Source organism: Erythrolamprus reginae, chromosome 6, assembly GCF_031021105.1.
Source record: "Erythrolamprus reginae isolate rEryReg1 chromosome 6, rEryReg1.hap1, whole genome shotgun sequence".
Lineage (NCBI taxonomy): Eukaryota > Metazoa > Chordata > Lepidosauria > Squamata > Dipsadidae > Erythrolamprus > Erythrolamprus reginae.
Genome location: NC_091955.1, coordinates 73,376,733 through 73,398,135, shown reverse-complemented (window position 1 = coordinate 73,398,135; position 21,403 = coordinate 73,376,733). Strand labels below are relative to the sequence as shown.

General features: G+C 38.9%; 1 protein-coding gene across 1 annotated transcript in view; it reads right to left on the bottom strand.

Annotated features, from left to right (window-relative positions):
* Positions 1–10,321: 10,321 nt before the first annotated feature.
* Positions 10,322–21,403, bottom strand: part of NUAK1 (NUAK family kinase 1) — a 76,373-nt gene continuing 65,291 nt past the window's right edge. Inside the window, exons 5-7 of the mRNA XM_070756254.1 lie at positions 14,299–14,418; positions 13,835–13,967; positions 10,322–11,748 (exon numbers count right to left, since the gene is read on the bottom strand). Coding sequence (XP_070612355.1) covers positions 10,607–11,748; positions 13,835–13,967; positions 14,299–14,418 — 1,395 coding nt within the window. The 3' untranslated portion in view covers positions 10,322–10,606. The remainder of the gene's footprint in view (positions 11,749–13,834; positions 13,968–14,298; positions 14,419–21,403) is intronic.

The window sequence follows — 21,403 nt, the reverse complement described above, 5'->3', positions numbered from 1 at the left end:
GAAAAAGTTCTGAATCTGCAGGTTAGAATTGTGTAATAGGTGAGATGTAATTTCCAGAGAGAATCAGAAGGAAAAGATGATTTTGGACAAACTGCATAGTTGAAATATAGTGTGAATTCCTAGCTCCGGAAAAGTAAGCTTTTGATAAACCATGACAAACTGTGCTAATTTAGATTAGAAAGAACTCTGAACAAAGCCTTTAGTACTGAGATACCCCTCCGCTTTTTAGAGAGCTTTTTAGCCTTGCATCTTCAGCTTGTTAGCTTGGAATGTGACTTTGCATCGTAAGATTTATTGTGCATGATCTCACAACTATTGCCATCTATTTTGTTTGAAAGAGAATAAAAGATTTGTTTGAAAAACCAAAGCCTTGAGAAGAGATTTGTGGATTTGCATCAGCTAGACCAGAACAATGTCCACATGATCAAAATTTGTGTATTTGACAAACAGCTTACAGTTATGAGATTGCAGGGTCCTGCCATCATGTGATAGCCAATCATCACTACCAGATTCTGAGAAGAAAAGTACATGAGTAGGCTGACAGGAAGTCACAAATCACAATCAGGTAAACCACAATCAGGTAAATCACAGGACATTACAATGTTCTGAGAGCTGGTTTTGTGAATTGTGATCATGTCACTGTGGGTGGGATACTACAGTGGCTACAATGGCCTATAAAGCCCTTCATGGCATCAGACCAGAATATCTTCAGGACCGCCTTCTGCCGCACGAATCCCAGCAACCAGTTAGATCCCACAGAGTTGGCCTTCTCTGGGTCCCGTCGATGAAACAGTGTCGTCTGGCAGGGCCCAGGGGAAGAGCCTTCTCTGTGGCGGCCCCGACCCTCTGGAATCAACTCCCCCCAGAGATTAGGATTGCCCCCACCTTCCTTGCCTTTCACAAACTCCTTAAAACCTCTGCCATCAGGCATGGGGAAATTGATTCCTCTGGGCCGTTTCCGTTTTATGTATGGTTTGTCTGAGATGTATGACTGTTTTTTTTATATTAAGGGGTTTTAAATTGTTTTTAACTATTGGATTTGTAGTGTTTTCTTGTTGTGAGCCGCTCCGAGTCTTCGGAGACGGGCAGCATACAAATCTAATTAATAATAATAATAATAATAATAATAATAATAATAATAATAATAAGCTATGGGTACTTGGCACGCTGGGCGCAGTGCCAAAGGATCTCAGCAGACATTTGAAAATCATCGGAATTGACAAAATCTCCATCTCTCAATTGCAAAAGGCAGCTTTACTGGAATCGGCAAACATAATTCGCCGCTACATCACGCAGTCCTAGGTAATTGGGAAGCGCCTGACTGGTGATGAAATACGAAATCCATCATAGTGATCTCGTTTGCTGTGTTGTACTGACATAATATAGCTATGGGACACGTCATAAGTCTCCCTCGTTCATCCCTTTTGTAACATTGAACACTTGCTGAACTAATGCTAAGCAAAGACTACCTCCATTTTTTCTTTCTCAAGGATATGTTGGTTCGTGTGTTTCTGGGAGGGTTGAGAGGTGGAGGTAGGGATAAGGAATAGGAGAGAAGCAAAGAAGACCACAGAAAACTCAGCAGCAGACAGTTTTCACGTTAGAACTGATGGGCCAGACAAAAATGATTGAACAGGAACAGTCTGTAAAATTCACCAACCAGTGATGACAGAAAATATGAACTGCAGAAAGGAGCAGCTGGTACAGCTAACATAATAGGTGAGATTTTTAAAACGCTAATCTGGAGGAAGTGGAAGTTTGGAGCCCTGCCTTCTCAGACAAAGGATACATACTTTAATCATGATATTTAATGGGTATATTAACTTAACTATGCATGTTTCTATTATAGCAAGCTCCCGATTCAAATACTTGAGGAATGTTTAGAAGACCATGCTACCATCTGAGCCCAGGAGGACATTTTTTTAAGGAAATAAACATTCTGCAGTCTTTGCAGGCCAGATCCGCAACAACTTTTTCAAAATGTGTTATTTTTTGCAATTTGTCCCTCTTCAACAACCAAAGCAAATGGAGATGACCTTTAAACAATAGTTTGTTTCTGCTCTGCTGGGTCTGAACAAAAAGCTTTCTATCTCATATGCATGTCTATGCAGCTGGAGATATTTCTATGGTGAAAGGTCAAGGCTTTTCATGACCTTTGCAATGGATGACCTAATTGAAAAATCACTATGGCCTTTTCTATTTTTTTTTTTAATTGTTGTTGCAATTTTAGAAAGGATAGTTCAGTTCTCAAAATGTTCTAATTCCTTAAGGTTTGTGGAAATTACTGAAATGTATCCAGCAGTTTTCATTTGTTTGAGCGACAAAAATTGAGTCAAATTATAGTTCAGGTTACCATGAATGAATACTAAGTTTTGAAAGTGTGTTACTTAGAAAGATGTTAACTTACAGTCAAAGCAATTTAATAATTACAGTGAAAGAAACCAGGTCATTTCATTTTCTTCCTTGCAATAAAAAACAAAAAACGAAGCACTCAGCGTTCTTTCCTTTAAGCATTTTTCAATGCACTGAAAGCAGAAGTTATTCTTACCCCTTAAGTAATTTAACTTTCATGGATGCTCTCATAAATTCACAGGAACTGTATTTCTGGAATAGCAGTGGTCTCATTAAATAGAATTCTTCAGACGCTTATGTAAATTATACTATCTATCTATCTATCTATCTATCTATCTATCTATCTATCTATTTATTAGATTTGTATGCCGCCCCTCTCCGAAGACTCGGGGCGGCTAACAACAATGAAGAAAACAATGTAACAAATCCAATATTAAAAAGCAATCTTAAAAAACCCCAATTTAAGAGACCAATCATACAAACAAGCATACCATGTATAAATTCTATAAGCCTAGGGGGAAGGGAAAAAATTTCAATTCCCCCATGCCTGACGACAGAGGTGGGTTTTAAGGAGCTTGCGAAAGGCAAGGAGGGTGGGGGCAATTCTGATATCTGGGGGGGAGCTGGTTCCAGAGGGTCGGGGCCGCCACAGAGAAGGCTCTTCTCCTGGGTCCCGCCAAATGACATTGTTTAGTCGACGGGACCCGAAGAAGGCCAACTCTGTGGGAACTAACCGGTCGCTTGGATTCGTGCGGCAGAAGGCGGTCCCGGAGATATTCTGGTCCGATGCCATGAAGGGCTTTATAGGTCGTAACCAACACTTTGAATTGTGACCGGAAATTGATCGGCAACCAATGCAGACTGTGGAGTGTTGGTGTAACATGCCTTGGGAAGCCCATGATTGCTCTCGCAGCTGCATTCTGCACGATCTGAAGTTTCCAAACACTTTTCAAAGGTAGCCCCATGTAGAGAGCATTACAGTAGTCGAACTTCGAGGTGATGAGGGCATGAGTGACTGTGAGCACTATATGTGACAAACATCCCAAATACTTTGAAGAATTATGTATTAGACTGAGCTGACTACTATGGATAGATACTGTATATACAGTGATGGGCTGCCAACATTTTTACTGCTGCACTGTGGTGTGGCTTATTTTGTGGGGGTGATTTGATGGTCATGTGACCGGGTAGGAGTGGCTTGCCGGCCATGTGAATGGGTGGGAGTGGCTTACCAACCAAGATAAGTTTTCAAATAGGTGCTTGGACTCTTTTTCAATTGATTAAATCACATTACTTGAATAGCCACAAAAAGGACAAACGATAGACAGCATTATTTGTTGAGGAGCACAGTAACATTTTAAGGTTTTGTACTGAACTCATAAGGTTCAGTATGATAACAGATTAGGCAAGTAGCTCAATTTTCTTTAATTGCTGTAAAAGTTCAGTTCTAGATAATGATGAAAATGATTAAAGCATTTGTGGGTAAAAACATACTATTTAATTATTTCCTATTTTAAAAGTAATTAAGGATCATACTAAGGTACTAGGGAAGGAAGGACAGTAAAAAAATAAGTATTCAATAAATAGTGCATAAACTTACTAACCCCATTGTGTCCCGTCCCCCGTCCACCCCACGGCAGCAGCTCATTACTGGATATATAGCTTCATGTTCTCAATGCATCTGAAAGTTACCATATTGAGAAAGACCTACATTCTTGACATCACAGCTGTCTAATCTTAGAAATATTAACCACATTACGAACAGCCTTTAAGTTAACTTGAATTCCCATTTCCCGAGAATCTATTTATTTATTTTTTCTTAAATGGAAGTTTCTTTACTTTGAGTTTGGAGAAGATTGCCACTGACAAAGACAACAGAAAAACTGTCTTAAGCATAAGACAAATTGTGATCATATCACTGTGGGTGGGATACTACAATGGCTACAATGACCTATAAAGCCTTCATGGTATCTCCGGGACCGCCTTCTGCCGCACAAATCTCAGCGACTGGTTAGGTCCCACAAAGTTGGCCTTCTCCGGGTCCTGTCAACTAAACAAAATCGTTTGCCGGGGCCCAGGGGAAGAGCCTTCTCTGTGGCGGCCCCAGCCCTCTGGAATCAGCTCCCCCCCGGAGATTAGGATTGCCCCCATCGTCCTTGCCTTTCGCAAACAAATTTGTCCTTCTGTAAACATTTAAAGCAGTGGTTCTCAACCTTTCTAATGCCGCGACCCCTTAATACAGTTCCTCATCTTGTGGTGACCCCCAACTATAAGTTTAGCGCCAATTCTTCCAACAGATCTTTAAGCTGATTGGCAAGAGGCCAGAGGGACACCCCCCCCTGTAAACACCTGATTGGTTGGATTGTAAAAATATGTTCTGAGATGCCAGAATAGAAGCTTTAGTTGCTAACACCAATGGAAATTTGTCTTTTCCCATGGTCTTAGGCGACCCCTGTGAAATGGTCATTCGACCCCCAAAGGGGTCCCGACCCCAAGATTGAGAACCACTGATTTAAAGGGTTTGTAGGAAATAATAATAACAGTATTGGAAGGGACCTTGGAGGTCTTCTAGCCCAACCCTCTGCTTAGGCATCACTTCAGACAAATGGTTATCCACCACAAAATCTCCAGTGTTGGAGTGTTCACAACTTCTGGAGGCAAGCTGTTTCATTGATTAATTGTTCTAATTGTCAGGAAATTTATCCTTAGTTCTAAGTTCCTTCTCTCCTTAATTAGTTTCCACCCATTGCTTCTTGTCCTACCCTCAGGTGCTTTGGAGAAAAGCTTTGCTCCCTCTTCTTTGTGGCAACCCCTGAGATAGTGGAACACTGCCATCATGTCTCCCCAGTCCTTTTAATTAAACTAGACATATCCAATTCCTGTAACCATTCATAAGTTTTAGTCTCTGGTCCCCTAATCATCCTTGTTGCTTTTCTAAATGATACTGAATCTCTTATTGGGAAGAATGAGAAGAGGCTTGGTAAAACTCAAGAATTGGGAAATAGGATGAGACAAGAGTTCCCATCAATGGGAATCCGCTCACAAACCTTCATGTTTATTAGGGAATAAACTTCAGTGTCATTCCAGGTGCTCTACATCTTAAGATGAAATGTAAGAGATTGAGCTGCCAAACAATGGTGTGAGATGACAAAGATGCTCACGTATTTTTAGAGCATTGCACAAACTGTTTGTCCAGATGACATCAACTCTCTGGTGCATATTCTTAGATATTTCACAAGATTCCTTGAAATAACCATTATAAACACTACTGCAAATCGGATCTCTCACAGAGGATGTACTGAAGATGGAAAACAGACACCATTCACATTTTATCAATTTTTATTTAATAAAAAAAGACAAGATCAGATTAAAAATACAAACACTTTGGGTGATTATCCAGCGTTTCCCTCTGCTTCAAAGTAATCAAACCAACCAATAAGCAAAATGAACACATTTTCTTAAGGTAATGTTTTGGCAAAAGCTGTAAAATAATGCAGAACCAATTAAATTATACCAAAATATATTATTATACCTTTGAAATGGCTTTCAGACCAATAAATTAAAAGAAAACAAATAAAAAAGTCAACTTTAAAGACAAAAGAAAAAAATTCTTTGCAAATTAAATAAGGAAAAAAAAAATACACAGCACTATTAATAACAATGTGCAGTCAAGAGTTCTTGGTTCTTCTAGGAATGATAATATGCCAGTAAGTCCCTACAGAACATTTTTCCAGTTTGGCAGCAATCAGTTAAACCAGCGTTTCTCAGCTTTGACAACTTTGAAGTTGTATGGACTTCAACTTGCCGAATTCTAGGAATAGAAGTCTACACATCTTAAAGTTTGCAGGTAAAAAGGTTGAGAAACACTAAGTTAATCAGTCATTCACATTTGTATACAAGATGACAGGCCTGGGCTACAACATAGAGCTAAGTATGAGGACAATTCTTAGTTCTTCCCAGGAGCTGTTGAGAGTTCCCTTTTGGTCTCAATATTTATCAACTGTATGTCGGAACCGGGCTTGCTGAAGACAGGTAGCAATTAGCACTATTCTACTCTAAGACAACTGAGACCAGTCCTTTGTTCTCAAAGGGAAAACATTGGCTTACTCACGAATCAAAATAGGGTCTTCATCTTAAAGCAAAATTTATCCAAATTACTGAACTATGTTTCTTCTTTTTTTAGCTGTGCATTGAAACATGTGTATTCTTCTAAAGTGGAAATAACTTAACATGTGTTCTTACCAGTCAATCCAGTGAGGCTGATTAAATAAACATAATTCTGGGATTCATATTTGGTGCTTGGAATTTAAATTGGAAAAAAGACTTGGATGAACTCATCAGGAAGGTAAAAAGGAAAAAAGAGAGACTTCCAAGTTAATGTTAAATATTAAGAAGACAAAGTATCAATGTGAAGATGTTTTTAGTTGTTTGTACTCAGTAAATAAAGGCAAACTGTATGCAATCTAAAGTGTAGGTTGATTAAGAAAGAAATCAGCTACAAAGTTATATAAAATTGTGAAAGTGACCTCAATGCTCAGAATACTTAAAACAATTGTAATTGTAGTGGCCATGGACAGCTGTGAAAATGGATACTGAATGAGAAGATAGATGACTTTGAACTATAGATTTGAAGTTTTTAAACATATCGTGACTTGCTGGATGAACCAGTAAATCAGTTCAAAGCCAAATAAAAACTGAAATTGCTCATTTGAGACAGCGATTAGCAAGCAAAAATGTACATACTTTGGCATTTGGTACAAGTGCAGAATAGAAAAAATAATTGCTGGGCAAGATTGAATGTTATGTAAGAACTGGAAGTCAAAAGACATGGTACGTGGATACAATCAATTACTATATTACTAGAATACCTTTGGAAGCATTTTTCTTCAGTATCTATGGCAACTCCAGATGGACACTATTATTGGGATACTATAAGCATTTAGTGCCAATTTGGATTATTTGATCCAATGTGTTTTGGAATAATACAATGATCTTCCTGTTATTCAGGAAAAGGAAATTAATTAATTCACTAATTTTAATGGTAGCAATATGCTGTCTACAGATACCTGTCATGGTGCCCATCATGTTCCCTGTTCCTTCTGTTCAATTTTTAAGACAGTATTTTAATTTTTAAAAGTAGAAGCTTATCTTCTACAAAGCAAATCTCTACAGTAGTGATGGCGAACCTTTTTTTCCTCCGGTGCCGAGGAATGTGCGAGTGCTCACACCCATAATTCAATGCCTGGGGAGGGTGAAAACAGTTCCCCCTACCGGAGGCCCTCTGGAAGCCGGAGGCAGCCTGTTTCCCAACTTCTGGTGGGCACAGTAGGCTCATGCTTCACTCTCCCAGGCTCCAAAGGCTTCCCTGGAGCCATGGGAAGATAAAAACACCGTCCCCCATCTCCCGGGAGCTAAAAATGCCCTCCCAGAGCCTCAGTGCATGCCAAAAATCAGCTAGCCGGCACACATATGCACATTGGAGCTGAGCTAGGGCAACAGCTCACATGCCAGCAGATATGGCACCCATGCCATAGGTTCACTATCACTGCTCTATAAACTTCAAAGGCATTCTTAGAACATAAAAATGTTTGGATATGTGCACATCTGTCCAGGGATAATGCAAAATTAAGCTGGAATATACAGCATTCTGTGGAGAGAAGCTCGAGAAGGCTTCCAAAGAGACTTGCCAGTCTTTCAGTTACAGTATGTTTTGTAATTGAACAGGATCATATGGCATTCATTTTAAGAACATTAAAATTTCCTTCTCGCATCAGCTGTCTCCTGAAAGCATCTACACCATAGTCCCCAAATTCCAAGTGCATCCACTTTTTCAAAAATATTTCCTACTTCTGATTTCTATGTTTAGACGGTTTCAACACAAAATAATTTCAACAAAATTATGAAAATTATAGAACCATACTGTTCCCTGATTCCAATATTTTAATACAGTGATACCTCATCTTACAAACGCCTCGTCATACAAACTTTTCGAGATACAAACCCGGGGTTTAAGATTTTTTTGCCTCTCCTTACAAACTATTTTCACCTTACAAACCCACCGCCCCCGCTGGGATGCCCCGCCTCCGGATTTCCGTTGCCAGCGAAGCACCCATTTTTGCGCTGCTGGGATTCCCCTGAGGCTCCCTTCCATGGAAAACCCCACCTCCGGACTTCCGTGTTTTTGTGATGCTGCAGGGAAATCCCAGCAGGGGAATCCCAGCAGTGCAAAAACAGGTGCTTCGCTGGCAACGGAAGTCCAGAAGGGGGGTTTCCCAGCGAGGGGAGCCTCAGTGAAATCGCAGCATCACAAAAACACAGAGCTCCAAAGGTGGGGTTTCCCATGGAGGGGAGCCTCAGGGGAATCGTAGCAGTGCAAAATCGGGCGCTTTGGCTGGCAAAAGGGGTGAATTTTGGGCTTGCACGCATTAATCGCTTTTCCATTGATTCCTATGGGAAACATTGTTTCATCTTACAAACTTTTCACCTTAAGAACCTCATCCCAGAACCAATTAAGTTTGTAAGACAAGGTATCACTGTATCTCTGTTTTGAAATCCCACTAGATTCCTATAATTTTGGAGCTTCAAAATAAAGGGGGAGGGCAAGTTATGTTCTTTGTAATGAAGTTGGCATAGTTTAAACAAAGGAAGTACTCTCAGCCTTGTTAGATTTGAGTTGGCCTATTTTTTCAACCAAGCGTTGCAACATTTTGATTGTGTAAACTGCCTTAATAATGTTACTGTACTGAAACTCTGAACTGCTTACTGGGATATGCGTGACCTAAAGTCAGGCAGAAGTCTCAATTGCCCAGGCCTATCAACCACATAGTGCCTATTTTTAAAAAAGGCTTACATTCATTTGTATAATCCAGTAAACCCAAGCGGTACCTTTATGGGAGTTGAAACCTTAAATTGCAATTTTAGAATTACATCCATGAATCGTGTCCTGTTTTCTCCAATTTGATTCAACTGAACTAACAATATCATCTATAATACATATATATTTTTAAATTGAATTCCTCATGAAGTCTACTACCCTATTATTTTTTTTCTTACTGGTAAACTGTACTGCTTTTCTAAATGTCTATGGAGATTCTCAGTCATACAAGTCAGGGTTGTCCCAAAGGTGCTTTTTCAAAAGACAACCAGGCTTTCAAAACTGAAGAAGCTTCTTGGATGAGAAGCGAAACATCTTCAAAGAAAAACAAGAAAGTCCAACTGCCTTTTGAAAAAGCACCTTTGGGTGTATTCCTTCTAGTCATCCTCATAACTTTGTTTCTTCTAGCCATTCACACCATTGTCTATTAACAGGGCTCTGGAAATCTGTCCTAAACTGAGGTCTGCAGAAACTAAAGTCAAAGTCTTTAATAAAACTTAAATTCGGCAGCTCATTAAATCAGTATGAGAACACGTTGCATAATGTATTTATGGTTTCATAATTTATCCTTTAGAAAAACTTTATGGTTCCTATAACTTACATAAATGTACAAGTTGTGAAAAGAAACTTATTAAAGGTTCTTGGCACTTCAAACAACTTATTTTTAAATGCAAGCACACAGATTTCCAGAGTTCCCGCTAATGAGAAAATAATATGGGTTTTTTTCCCTCTCAATTCATCATTTTGACTACATTACTATTTCTTGCTAACCGAAGTTCTATAAAAAATGAAGTATTTCCCACTTAAATTGCTAAATGTTTTTCAAAAGAACATACTGTAATTGGATGGGCAAGTATGCCCGCAAAGCTTTTAGCAAAAAGCCCAGTCCCTTTTGCGTGTATTTTTGAATTAGGATCTCCTTTGGTTGAAATTGAAATTTCATTAACTTAGATGAAGTTTTAATTCATCAGTATAGAGATTGATAAATCCATTTGCCAATTATTTATTATATGTAACTATTGATTATCTTTTACACTTAAAGTTACAGCTTTTCCACTAGTTAGTTAACCTTCCCTAACAAAAATGAAAAGTACCTTTTTCCAGTTTACATTTTATTTAGTTTCAACTTACCGCACTGGAAGATTTTATTTTTCTATCTTCCAGAGAGTTTTTCTTCATACATTACCATAATTTCTTTGGACGTTAGGTAGTATTTTATTTGCATGAACTCTAAGTTTGAATAATAAGCATGAGGTCGTATTTTCAAAGGGCTTCTCCTTATAACAATGTTGTCACTGTCAGCTAATTGACAATTGGGCCAACTCCATCATAAAGGTACCCAAGACCCTTTCTTTCCAGTCCTATTCCCCCCCCCATCTGCTAATTAAGATTGTTACAGATCTCCAGAGCCTTCTTGTAGACCTGAGTGACATCATCCATGTCTGTAAGAAGAGAAAAACTGTCACTTGTCCGATTTCGGTAACGCTTCAGGTACTGTGGTCGTGAGCGGTTTTTTTGAAGTCCTTGGAAATCTTGGATCTGGAGGAAGTTCTCAGCTGACACACAGCTTCTTATTTTAAGTTTGTTCTCTTGCAGGTCCACCAAGTCAAAAGAGTCACTGGAAAGGATGCTGTCATCGCTAATCACGCTCGAAGGGCGACTGTAACTTCGAGATAATCCATCTAGAGCCGAGCTTGCTTCCTCCATGCCTTTCGTGACCGGTCTGTCAGAGTGGATCAAAGCTGAATGGGCAGAAGTGGTGGAATACTTGCTACTGTGCTTTAAAATACCCTTCCGTCTGTAGGAATGACTGTAGGACTCTATTCTTAAAGTTTCTATGATATTTGGGGATGTGTCACTGTTTCCTGCCTCCTGATTATGATCCAGGAGTTCTGAAGATTCACTCCTTTCGGGAGATGAGTAGTATCCAGATTCTCTTTGCTGAGTCTTCTTGAGGATTCCCTTTTTTGGCATTAAAGAAGACTGCTTAGTGCTGTATTTACCCGTTACATCCCCTTCCAAGACACTCTTAATTGGTATACCCATTCTACCCAATTCTTGTTCTTTTTTGAAAGTGGAAGGCAATACTGGATTGACTACTCCTTCTATGAAACCTGCACTGTGAGACCGATGTTCACTGTTGCTCCTCTTCTTCAAAATACCTTTTGGCCTCTTGGAATTTAATTTGCAGGGGTTGTCAACTCCTTCTTGGATTGACTGTGCAATGTCATTTTCCTTCTTTGATTTTTTGAGGGATCTCTGTCTCTCTAAATGGACTTCGGATCCTTTTGGTTTAGAAAGGCACTTCATTTTGGTCTCAGTCTCTGGCTGGAAGCCACTGGAACGATGATGCCAGTCTATGAATCTAGACAGCAGAGGGGACTCGGAGTCTTGCAAGGCATCACAATCACAAACAGTACTCTTATAGCCCCAGTTAACCCACCAGTGGTTGGCAATGTCTTCAATGGTTGCTCTCCGCTCAGGATTCACCATCAGCATCCATCTGATCAGGCCACGAGCATCTATTAACAAATAATATACTGAGTTATACATTTTAGCCTGTCAACAGAAGTCCATGGCAATAATCATCTGACAGCCGACATTTAAAGAGAGAAGCTGTAATACAGTTCATTCTGTCTTCAAACTCTCTATCATAGGAATTCTGCATTACAGAACTAAGGGACTGAATAATTCATTCATTCATTCATTCATTCATTCATTCATTCATTCATTCATTCATTCATTCGATTTTTATGCCGCCCTTCTCCTTAGACTCAGGGCAGCTTACAACATGTTAGCAATAGCACTTTTTTAACAGAGCTAGGCTATTGCCCCCATAATCCGGGTCCTCATTTTACCCACCTCGGAAGGGTGGAAGGCTGAGTCAACCTTGAGCCGGTGATGAGATTTGAACCGCTAACCTTCAGATCTACAAGTCAGCTTCAGTGGCCTGCAGTACAGCACTCTACCTGCTGCGCCATCCCGGTTCATATGATGATTGGCCAATAATTATTAAATATAAGATTGGAAATTTAGTTTCAAATCAAAGCAGCAGGATAATTCATGGACATTATTAGAACCTAGGTACCCCAATTCTGTAGGAAATAAATTGAAATGAGTCATAGAACAGGCAAATTTGTTATTGGTGAAAAATTTTCAATAGAACCTTTATATTCCTGGTAAAATCCTGGCTGCTTTATAGAGGCTTCTATTTGTAATCGAAGAGGTGAAAACTGATTGAGAATGAATCACGTTCACAATATGAAATCCTTATGGTACCCACACAATGAGGGAAAATTAAACATCACAGAGAATCTTAAAATTGTGACAAAGATTCAACTGGATTACAGTTGAATATATGTGTCTTTATTTATGTAGTCACCTTTTCAAAAGAATTCAGTGGACAAATAAAACAAGAAAACAAAAATATAACAAAACAAAAATATTTACCATATAAAATACAGTAAAATTAACAACAAAAATTCTATCTAACAAACAGGTTGAGAATCAAATCCTCCACCCAACCCAGTGCCTGGGGAAAAGATGGGTTATGTATTGACATGGTTTTGGTGCTTTAATTCTTTGACGAACAATTCTACATCTAGTAACTTGCAGGTTTGCCTAACTTGTAACCCTCTGGAAACCCACCATTTCCTTGTACTGTATTACCAAATGCTCGTCTCTTTCCGCTGAGAAAGACTATGGACATATACAATGTCATATTTTCAAGTATACACAGGAAAAATAAATTATAGAAACATAGAAGACTGATGGCAGAAAAAGACCCCATGATCCATCTAGTCTGCCCTTATACTATTTTCTGTATTTTATCTTAGGATGGATATATGTTTTTCCCAGGCATGTTTAAATTCAGTTACTGTGGATTTATCAACCACCTCTGCTGGAAGTTTGTTCCAAGGATCTACTACTCTTTCAGTAAAATAATATTTTCTCATGTTGCTTTTGATCTTTCCCCCAACTAACTTCAGATTGTGTCCCCTTGTTCTTGTGTTCACTTTCCTGTTAAAAACACTTCCCTCCTGGACCTTATTTAACCCTTTAACATAGTTAAATGTTTCGATCATGTCCCCCCTTTTCCTTCTGTCCTCCAGACTATACAGATTGAGTTCATTAAGTCTTTCCTGATACGTTTTATGCTTAAAACCTCCCACCATTCTTGTAGCCCATCTTTAGACCCGTTCAATTTTGTCAATATCTTTTTGTAGGTGAGGTCTCCAGAACTGAACACAGTATTCCAAATGTGGTCTCACCAGCACTCTATATAGCGGGATCATAATCTCCCTCTTCCTGCTTGTTATACCTCTAGCTATGCAGCCAAGCATCCTTTTCCTTGCCCCTCTAGGGCAGCTGATACTTTCCAACTATCATACATCTGAAATACGTGTTGCTTTAGACAGATCTTCCTCAAACTTCTCACAACACCCTTTTGAAAATCAAAAGCAGCCAGATCGCCTTTGATGCAAATTGAGAATACTGTATTGCAGTATTTCTATTTTATCCAGCCACATATCAAACATCAAAAAAGATGTAAAACAAGCCATTAGAAACCCCTATTATGTCAATGCACTATGACACATCTTTTGATACCTGAGGGCTGTGTTGGCTCACGATATTCTCCACTACTGATCTGCCTGATCAGATTTTTGTGATCAAAGCCATCAAAGGGCATTGTTCCATAAACCAGAGTATAAAGTAAAACACCAAGAGCCCAGCTGTCAACCTAAAGGAGAAAGATAAGAAACATAAGGAGTAAAATATGATGACTCCCGAAGATGCTGAAATTACTAAAGAAACAAAATATCCATCTACTATTATTAAAAAACCCATAAGTACTCTGTAGAAAATCCATCAATGAACAATGAAAACAAGACTTCAAAGCATCTTGCATGCAAAGATTATTTCTTTTGGGACTATTTAAAAAAAGTCACCAAATTCCTGACACCCAGAATTTTATACAAATTAGCTATATAAAATGAATTCATCAATAAATAATTTTATATTTTTCATTCTGTTTTTTAAAAAACATTTCTTTTCTTCTGAATTCTGTTTACCTCTGGTCCCCGATAAGGTCTTCCATTAACAATTTCAGGAGATGCATATAGTGGACTTCCACAGAAAGTCTGGAGAAATTTATCCTTCTGATAAAGATTTGAAAGACCAAAGTCTGCAATCTGTAAAGAAAATTTAGAAGCAGTCGGCTGATGAATAATATGCAACATTAATAAAAGCTTTTTTTCCATTCTATTCTTTTCTTAGTTTCAGAATAGTAGCATGAGCAGTTTATAACAGCTGTTATGTTTCTTTTAATTCTGGTTTTCAATTACACAATATATTATACTATATTTCAGTTACATAAAGCATGTGTTATTGTGTTAGTAAAACATCAAAGCCAAAATACATTTTGTTTTATATGCCTTTCATGGACAACTCAATATATTTAATGTATATTATGAATAAAATAAACATTGGAACCATACATCGCATATTTATTATGCTAAAACTATTTTTATGCAAAAAATATGCTTGCGTACTGCTAATTGAATAAGAATAATGGTTAGAGGCTGCAAAATATGCTTGAACAGTATTCTGAAAAGTTGGAAAATAAAAAGCTAGAATGAAAATGAATATCTAATATTTGGGATCTTTCTTGGAGTGTGGTTGATTCAAATATGTGTTTAGAAATGGTGTGGTTGATTAGTGTGGTTGATTCAAATATGTGTTTAGAAATGGGAAAGAATGAGAAGATTCCCAAAATTATAACAAAATATATTTTGGATGAAAGACAAGATGGGATAAAAATGAATGAAAAGGCAGGATAAAAATCTAGTGAATAAGAACACAGAATAATAGAATTGGAAGGGAGGTCTTCTACTCCACGGGTGCCATATCTGCTGTCATGCAAGCTGTTGCTCTAGCTCAGTTCCAACATGCACATATTTGCTGGCCAGCTGATTTTTGGCCCGCACAGAGGCTCTGGGAGGGCATTTTTGGCTTCCAGAGAGCCTCTGGAGGGGTGGGGGACGGCATTTTTACACTCCCCCAGCTCCAGGGAAGCTTTTGGAGTCTGTGGAGTGTTATGCCAGGCTTCACATTACAAGCCCCAATTAAGTCAGGGATGTAAATTCAAACACACACGCTGTTGTAAAGTAAACAGAAAAGCAGTTTATCCAAAATAAAGCTGTGCACACGCACTTTAAACTGAGCAAATTAGCTCAAACACAGATAACAGTCCTTGAAAGCTGTGAGAGACTAAAACAAACAGAGCAGATAAGAGCAGCTGTGAGAGCTTCACAGCCACACCTCTTCAAGTGATTTACTTAGCTGTGAAATATCCCCAAAAGTCTGTGAAAGTCCAGGAACAATGCAGACATGACGTATCCTTCTCCAAACGGATAAACTCCCACATGCACTCTCTGAAACACTGGTAATTTATTAGAAACCCCCAGTAGCCTAATTGCCTCAGCCACAGGTGTTCTACCTTATCTCTGATGATACCTGTGCAGTTGGTCCCTTCTAGCCATGAGCCTGCGCATTCTAGCATCTATTCACCAACCCACTAATGGGGTCATTAACGAATGGGCTGGCTGCATCCATCTCTCTATCTGATTTTTCTTCTCCCCCAGCGTCTGACCTTGGCAATGAATCTTCACTGTCATAAGCTGATGGCAGTAAAACAAGTCTCTGGGAACCTGAGGATTCTCCTAAACCAACATCCAAATTCCCAGTTGCGGGAGCTGGCCCAGAGCCAACCACAACAGGGAGGGAGAAACACAAGCCTACTGAGCCCACCAGAAGTTGAGAAATAGGCCGTTTCTGGCCTCCAGAGGGTCTCCGGGTGGTGGTGGAAGCTGTTATCGCCCTCCCGAGGCAGTGAATTATGGGTGTGGGCACTCACGCATGCACAATAGCGCACACGCACGCTCTTTCAGCACCCGAGGAAAAAAAGGTTCACCATCACTGCCCTATACTATTTCACAATAAATAAGCTGCAGCTTGTTTGGGACAATCTATTCAATAGCAAATAAGAGGTCACCCAAACAGAAGAAGGATCATGTTGTGCACCCCCCCTTATTTGAGATTTTCAGTACAGAGCAAAAGCTAGTGTTTAGTCACAACAATCTGTGTCCCTATAGAGCAGGGATGTCAAAGTCAAGGCCAGCAAGGCAGATCTGGCCTGCAATATGGTCAGATACAGCCCACAGGGCCATCCTGAAAAATATAAGGGGCCAGCCCACGTTACTTGGCCCGGTCTACCCAATGTGAAGAAGAAACATCAGACCAGTTTGACTTTGGCCCAGACTACCCAGGACAAAGAAGAAACATCAGACTGCCAGCATGACTTATTCAGTGCAAAGAGGTAACATGCCAGCACTTTGGGAAATGGCGTCAAGATGGCCACACCCACCCTGTTGGCCACTCCCAGTCAGCCACACCCACCCAGTCGGCCAGGCCCACTTGCCCTCCCAAGGTCAACCACAGCCCTGATGTGGCCCTCAATTAAATTGAGTTTGACACCCCTGGTATAGAGGGTGGGGGGAAATAAAACTAGGGGAAGAAGATTCTTTCAATTTCAGCACTCCTGTATCTTGCAGGCTAATGAAATACAAACTTCATACTGGCAAGGTTTCTACAATCCTCCCTTCTAATTTATCAAACTATGTAGGAATTTTGCCTTCTCTACAGTATGTAAATTCACAGGGTCATTTGTCCAAGTGGCCTACTGTTTTATTAAACTGTTCTATGAATTTAACATGCATTCCCTAGCAGGAGATAATTATTCAGTATCTACTTCTTTAATAGTATAATGCAGAATATACTAAGCTAATGATTGGATGTGGTGGAAAGTCCTACTCTGAAGTAAGAAAACTGCATAGGTGGGCTAGAGGACATTTTCCAGGCTGTACTTTTTGACATTTCATTACAAGGACATTCCAAGGCAAGACTATAGCTATATTAGTGAATTATCATTTCAAAATCAATGTTGTGATTCAGCCTGAGGCTGCTCAGGGACCAGCTGTGTCTCTGCTGGCTCCATGCCCGGAGGAGGATGACAGCGCAGAGGAGGGGGCTGAACAGTCGGACGGGGGAGAGGAAAATCAGGAATGGGATGAAGGAGAACAGCATGAGAGCCCCGGGGGGGGGGCTCTCCCCAGTAGCTTGGAGTCATTAGGTGATGACGCACAAGCTGTCATTGACATGAGGCAGCGACATTCAGAGCAACGAAAGGAGCAGTTAAAGAGATATTTTCACCATTGAAGTAGAAACAGCTGGGTTTGGGTGTGGTCCTCATCAGCAGGGTTTAAAAGGCAGGCAAGCCCTTTAAGCCATGTGGAGTGTTATCAGCTTGGCGTGGCGTTATCCTGTCGGCGTCTCTGTTCCTGGCTTGTGGCCCAGCAGCTTTGGAAGATCCGTGGGAGGTGTAGGTCTGCTATCTACAGCCTTGGCTTGGCAGCAAGAATTCTGTATTGCTGCATGGACGTTTGGCCTTCGTGAATATATCTGAAGATACAGCATTTTCCTGTTTGTAAGGACATTTTCTGTTACCTGTGTTTTTCTTGAATTTCATAAAACTGCCTTTGACTTTTACCAGTGTGTCTGGCTTCTCTTTTTGGGGTTGGTATTGGCTTCTGGAGTGACCCAGACAGAACAATCAATATCTTAATTCATGTTCCAGAGTTTTAGAATTGTATGTAGAAAGAAATCCTAGAAGAAGGATTGTGTGACGCCTTCATTGTATGTCTCACATCCCATTAGAAGCAGCTGGTGTAGAACTTCCCTCTGCAAATTTTCAAAGTTCAGTTTGCAGTTAATTTCCTTACGTTCTTATCAAACCACTCGGAGGAGTTTGCTTGAAATTTATCTTGAGCTCATAATCACAACTCCATGAATCAGTAGACTTCCTTTACTCAGGGAGGCTGTAGAGCAGAGTTTTCTGACATTCATTGTATAGTTTATTAAGACAATCTGTGCTCTTATTGTCCTACAATCTACAAAATCCATGGGTACAGACGTACAAATGGGCGTGTAAAGTTTAAATCTCAAGCTGGCTCCAAAGCATTTTCAGTTTTGACCTCCAGGAAAAAGTGTTTCTATTTCAGCCAACTCCTATATTCACAAGTTTATCAGATTTTCTACTTAAAATTGTCATTTCCCTTCCCCCTCTGTGGAGAACAAAATCACAGTAGCCAAGATTCCTTCAAGTTCTTCTCACTTAAACAGAGCCAAAGAATTCAAATGTTTCCCAAACAGGGAGGGGTTGCTAAAAAAAACAGATGCTGTATTCCCTTACCCAAGGAAATGATTGTTTCCACTACTTATATTAAATGTGATGAAATTTATTCAGTAAATATGATGCTTATACCCTCTCCAATATTTGAACTCAGGATAATCTGAATTAACTCAAAATTGGACTGAGCATAAGCTTTACACACAGTGAATAAATTTCATTTTATTTGTAGTATAAATGAACATTTTTAAGGGAACAATTTCAGCTTAACCTAAATTGTAATACTGGAGAGAGCACTAGCTTTAAGCTTTATACTCAGTGAGTAAATTAAGAAATAGCGATATTAATTAAACAAAGAGACTTAAGAGACTTCAAAGAAATGAAAACTGCAGCATTGGAAAGCGCTCAAGCGGTAGTGGTATTGGGTTGGAAAGAGTCTATAAAATGGACATTACAGAATTGGTACTGGTACATGGTAGATCATATTCATTTTGAAATTATGGAAATAAGACTAAACAATTTTGACGAAAATAAATTGGAGAAGCTGATGGTACGATGGAATAAGGTGAAAGATTATATGCTGAGTAGAATTTGTGACGAAAAGGTGAAAAATAAACTCCAATCACTCTTTTAATAATAACAAATGCAAAGTAGAGCTAAGGAAATAAAGAATATAAATTAGTAAATATTTGAACCCCCCGCTATTGGTGGTGGTGGTGGTGATGGTATTGTCAGTCGGGTGATGGGCACATGCACTGTGTGCTGTTTTATGTTTGTTTATGTAATTCTTATGTGCAAAACCAATTAAAATATATTTTTAAAAAACTCAGTGAGTAAATTGCTCAGCAAACAAAATTTAAACAAATGCTATTAAGAAAACAGCTGAGAAAAAGGAAGTCCTAAGCACTGTGAAAATTGAGCAATATAAAATGGTAGGTTATATACATAAATGTTTATATACATAAATTTCAAAATAGGACTGCGTTGTCCTATTGGACAAATGGATGCATTGTTCCACTATATAAATGGAATAGTAGCAAAATTGAATTAAAGGGGCATTGCTTGAAAGGGGTTTTGCAACTAAAAGAGTGCAAAGAACAATAAAATAACTTTTGGCTTTATATGTAATCCTCAATTTACAATCACAATTAGGACCAGAATTTCTGTTGCTAAGCAAGGCAGTTGTTAAATAGGTTGCGGCCAATTTTTGCCATGGTTGTTAATTGTTAATTGCAATTGTTAAGTAAATCTGGCTTAACCATGTAAGTCACTGGAAAGGACTATGGTTCACTAGTTATTTTTCATACATATTTCAAATACCAGGCCATTTGGAAGAAACTAAGCAATGTTTCTTTATTTTTTCCCCTCTTGAATTTCACATTAGGAAAAATACATAATGGGAGGGAGAAAGGAAAGAGGCTGTAAAAGAGATGCCACATAACCGAAGGTGACTCCTTGTCTAGCAGAATAACATAATTTGTCTGCTTTCAGACCGGGAGAGAGAGAGAGACAGAGAAAAAAACAGGGAGGGGAATTCAATGCATGTTGGCCAAAACCCATCAAATGTACTTGCATCTTTTAGTGCATGATATGGCTGTATGTATGTTCTTTATATTGGGGTTCCTTGTTTTTAGATTTTTTAAATGGACAATTGCTATTTTGGATTTTTAATTATTAGATTTGTCAATACATATTGTTTTTATCACTTTTGTGAGCCGTCCCGAGTCTGCGGAGAGGGGCGGCATACAAATCTAATTAATAATAATAATAATAATAATAATAATAATAATAATAATAATAATCTTTTACAATGGAAAAAGAGACAGAAGCTGAAGGAGGACAGCTCCCATCCTACATTTCTTACAAGGAAGTAACAGATATGGTGAGATCCCACAAAGGATGTCTTGGAAGAGAACTGAATTCAATTTCCATGATTAGGTAGAATGATTGTTGCCAGAAGGGTTCGGGTTTTAGCCAAATTATTTTGGGGAATTGTGGTTTCTATATAAAAAAATGCAAACCTCATTCCAAACATCAAGGGGGGAAAATCTAGGCAATAGAGCAAAAACCAAACACTGGTCTATCTCTTAGAGCACAATCTCAAAGGCTGCCAGTTTTATTATAATATAGTATTATCAGTTATATATCCATGGCATAAAAAGCACTTGCTTATATTATGTTAAAATTACATTTTAATAAGGGTTGTATGATCCCCCCCCCCCAAAGGGGTAGCCTTCTAGCCTTCTAACAAAAAAATACACTCCAAAGTATCTTAAAATCATCTAAATCAGAAGTGGGTTCCTCCCAGTTTGGACCAGTTCACCCAAATCAGTAGTGGCCTGCTGGTTATGTCATGATGACATCATGGATTTCTTTTTATTTATTTTTTTCTTCTGAGCATGTGCAGAAGCCGAATTTCTGACACCGCGCATGTGTTGCCATCTTGTTTTTACTTTAAAAAAAAAATTCTGCCCATGTTCAAAAGACGATTACAAGAATTACAATCGCCTTGAAGCAGTGGTTAGCTGTGATAGAGGCATTCATGTATTGAAGATAAGAAACACTAGATTTGTTTAACTCAGAAAATATAGAACTTTTAATGAATTCTTGTTGTATTGTTTCATGAATTTAATTTGTAGAATGCATTGTTTCATTATGCAATTCTTTGTTCATACTAACACAAATACAAGAATCAAATACTACGCACCCTCAGCATCAACCTACAAGAAAGCCATAATGGTGATATGTATATAGGGTAATATATTACTAATATAGGGCGGTAGGAAAAACAAGTAGGATGCTTGGCTGCATAGCTAGAGGTATAACAAGCAGGAAGAGGGAGATTGTGATCCCCTTATATAGAGCGCTGGTGAGACCACATTTTGAATACTGTGTTCAGTTCTGGAGACCTCACCTACAAAAAGATTTTG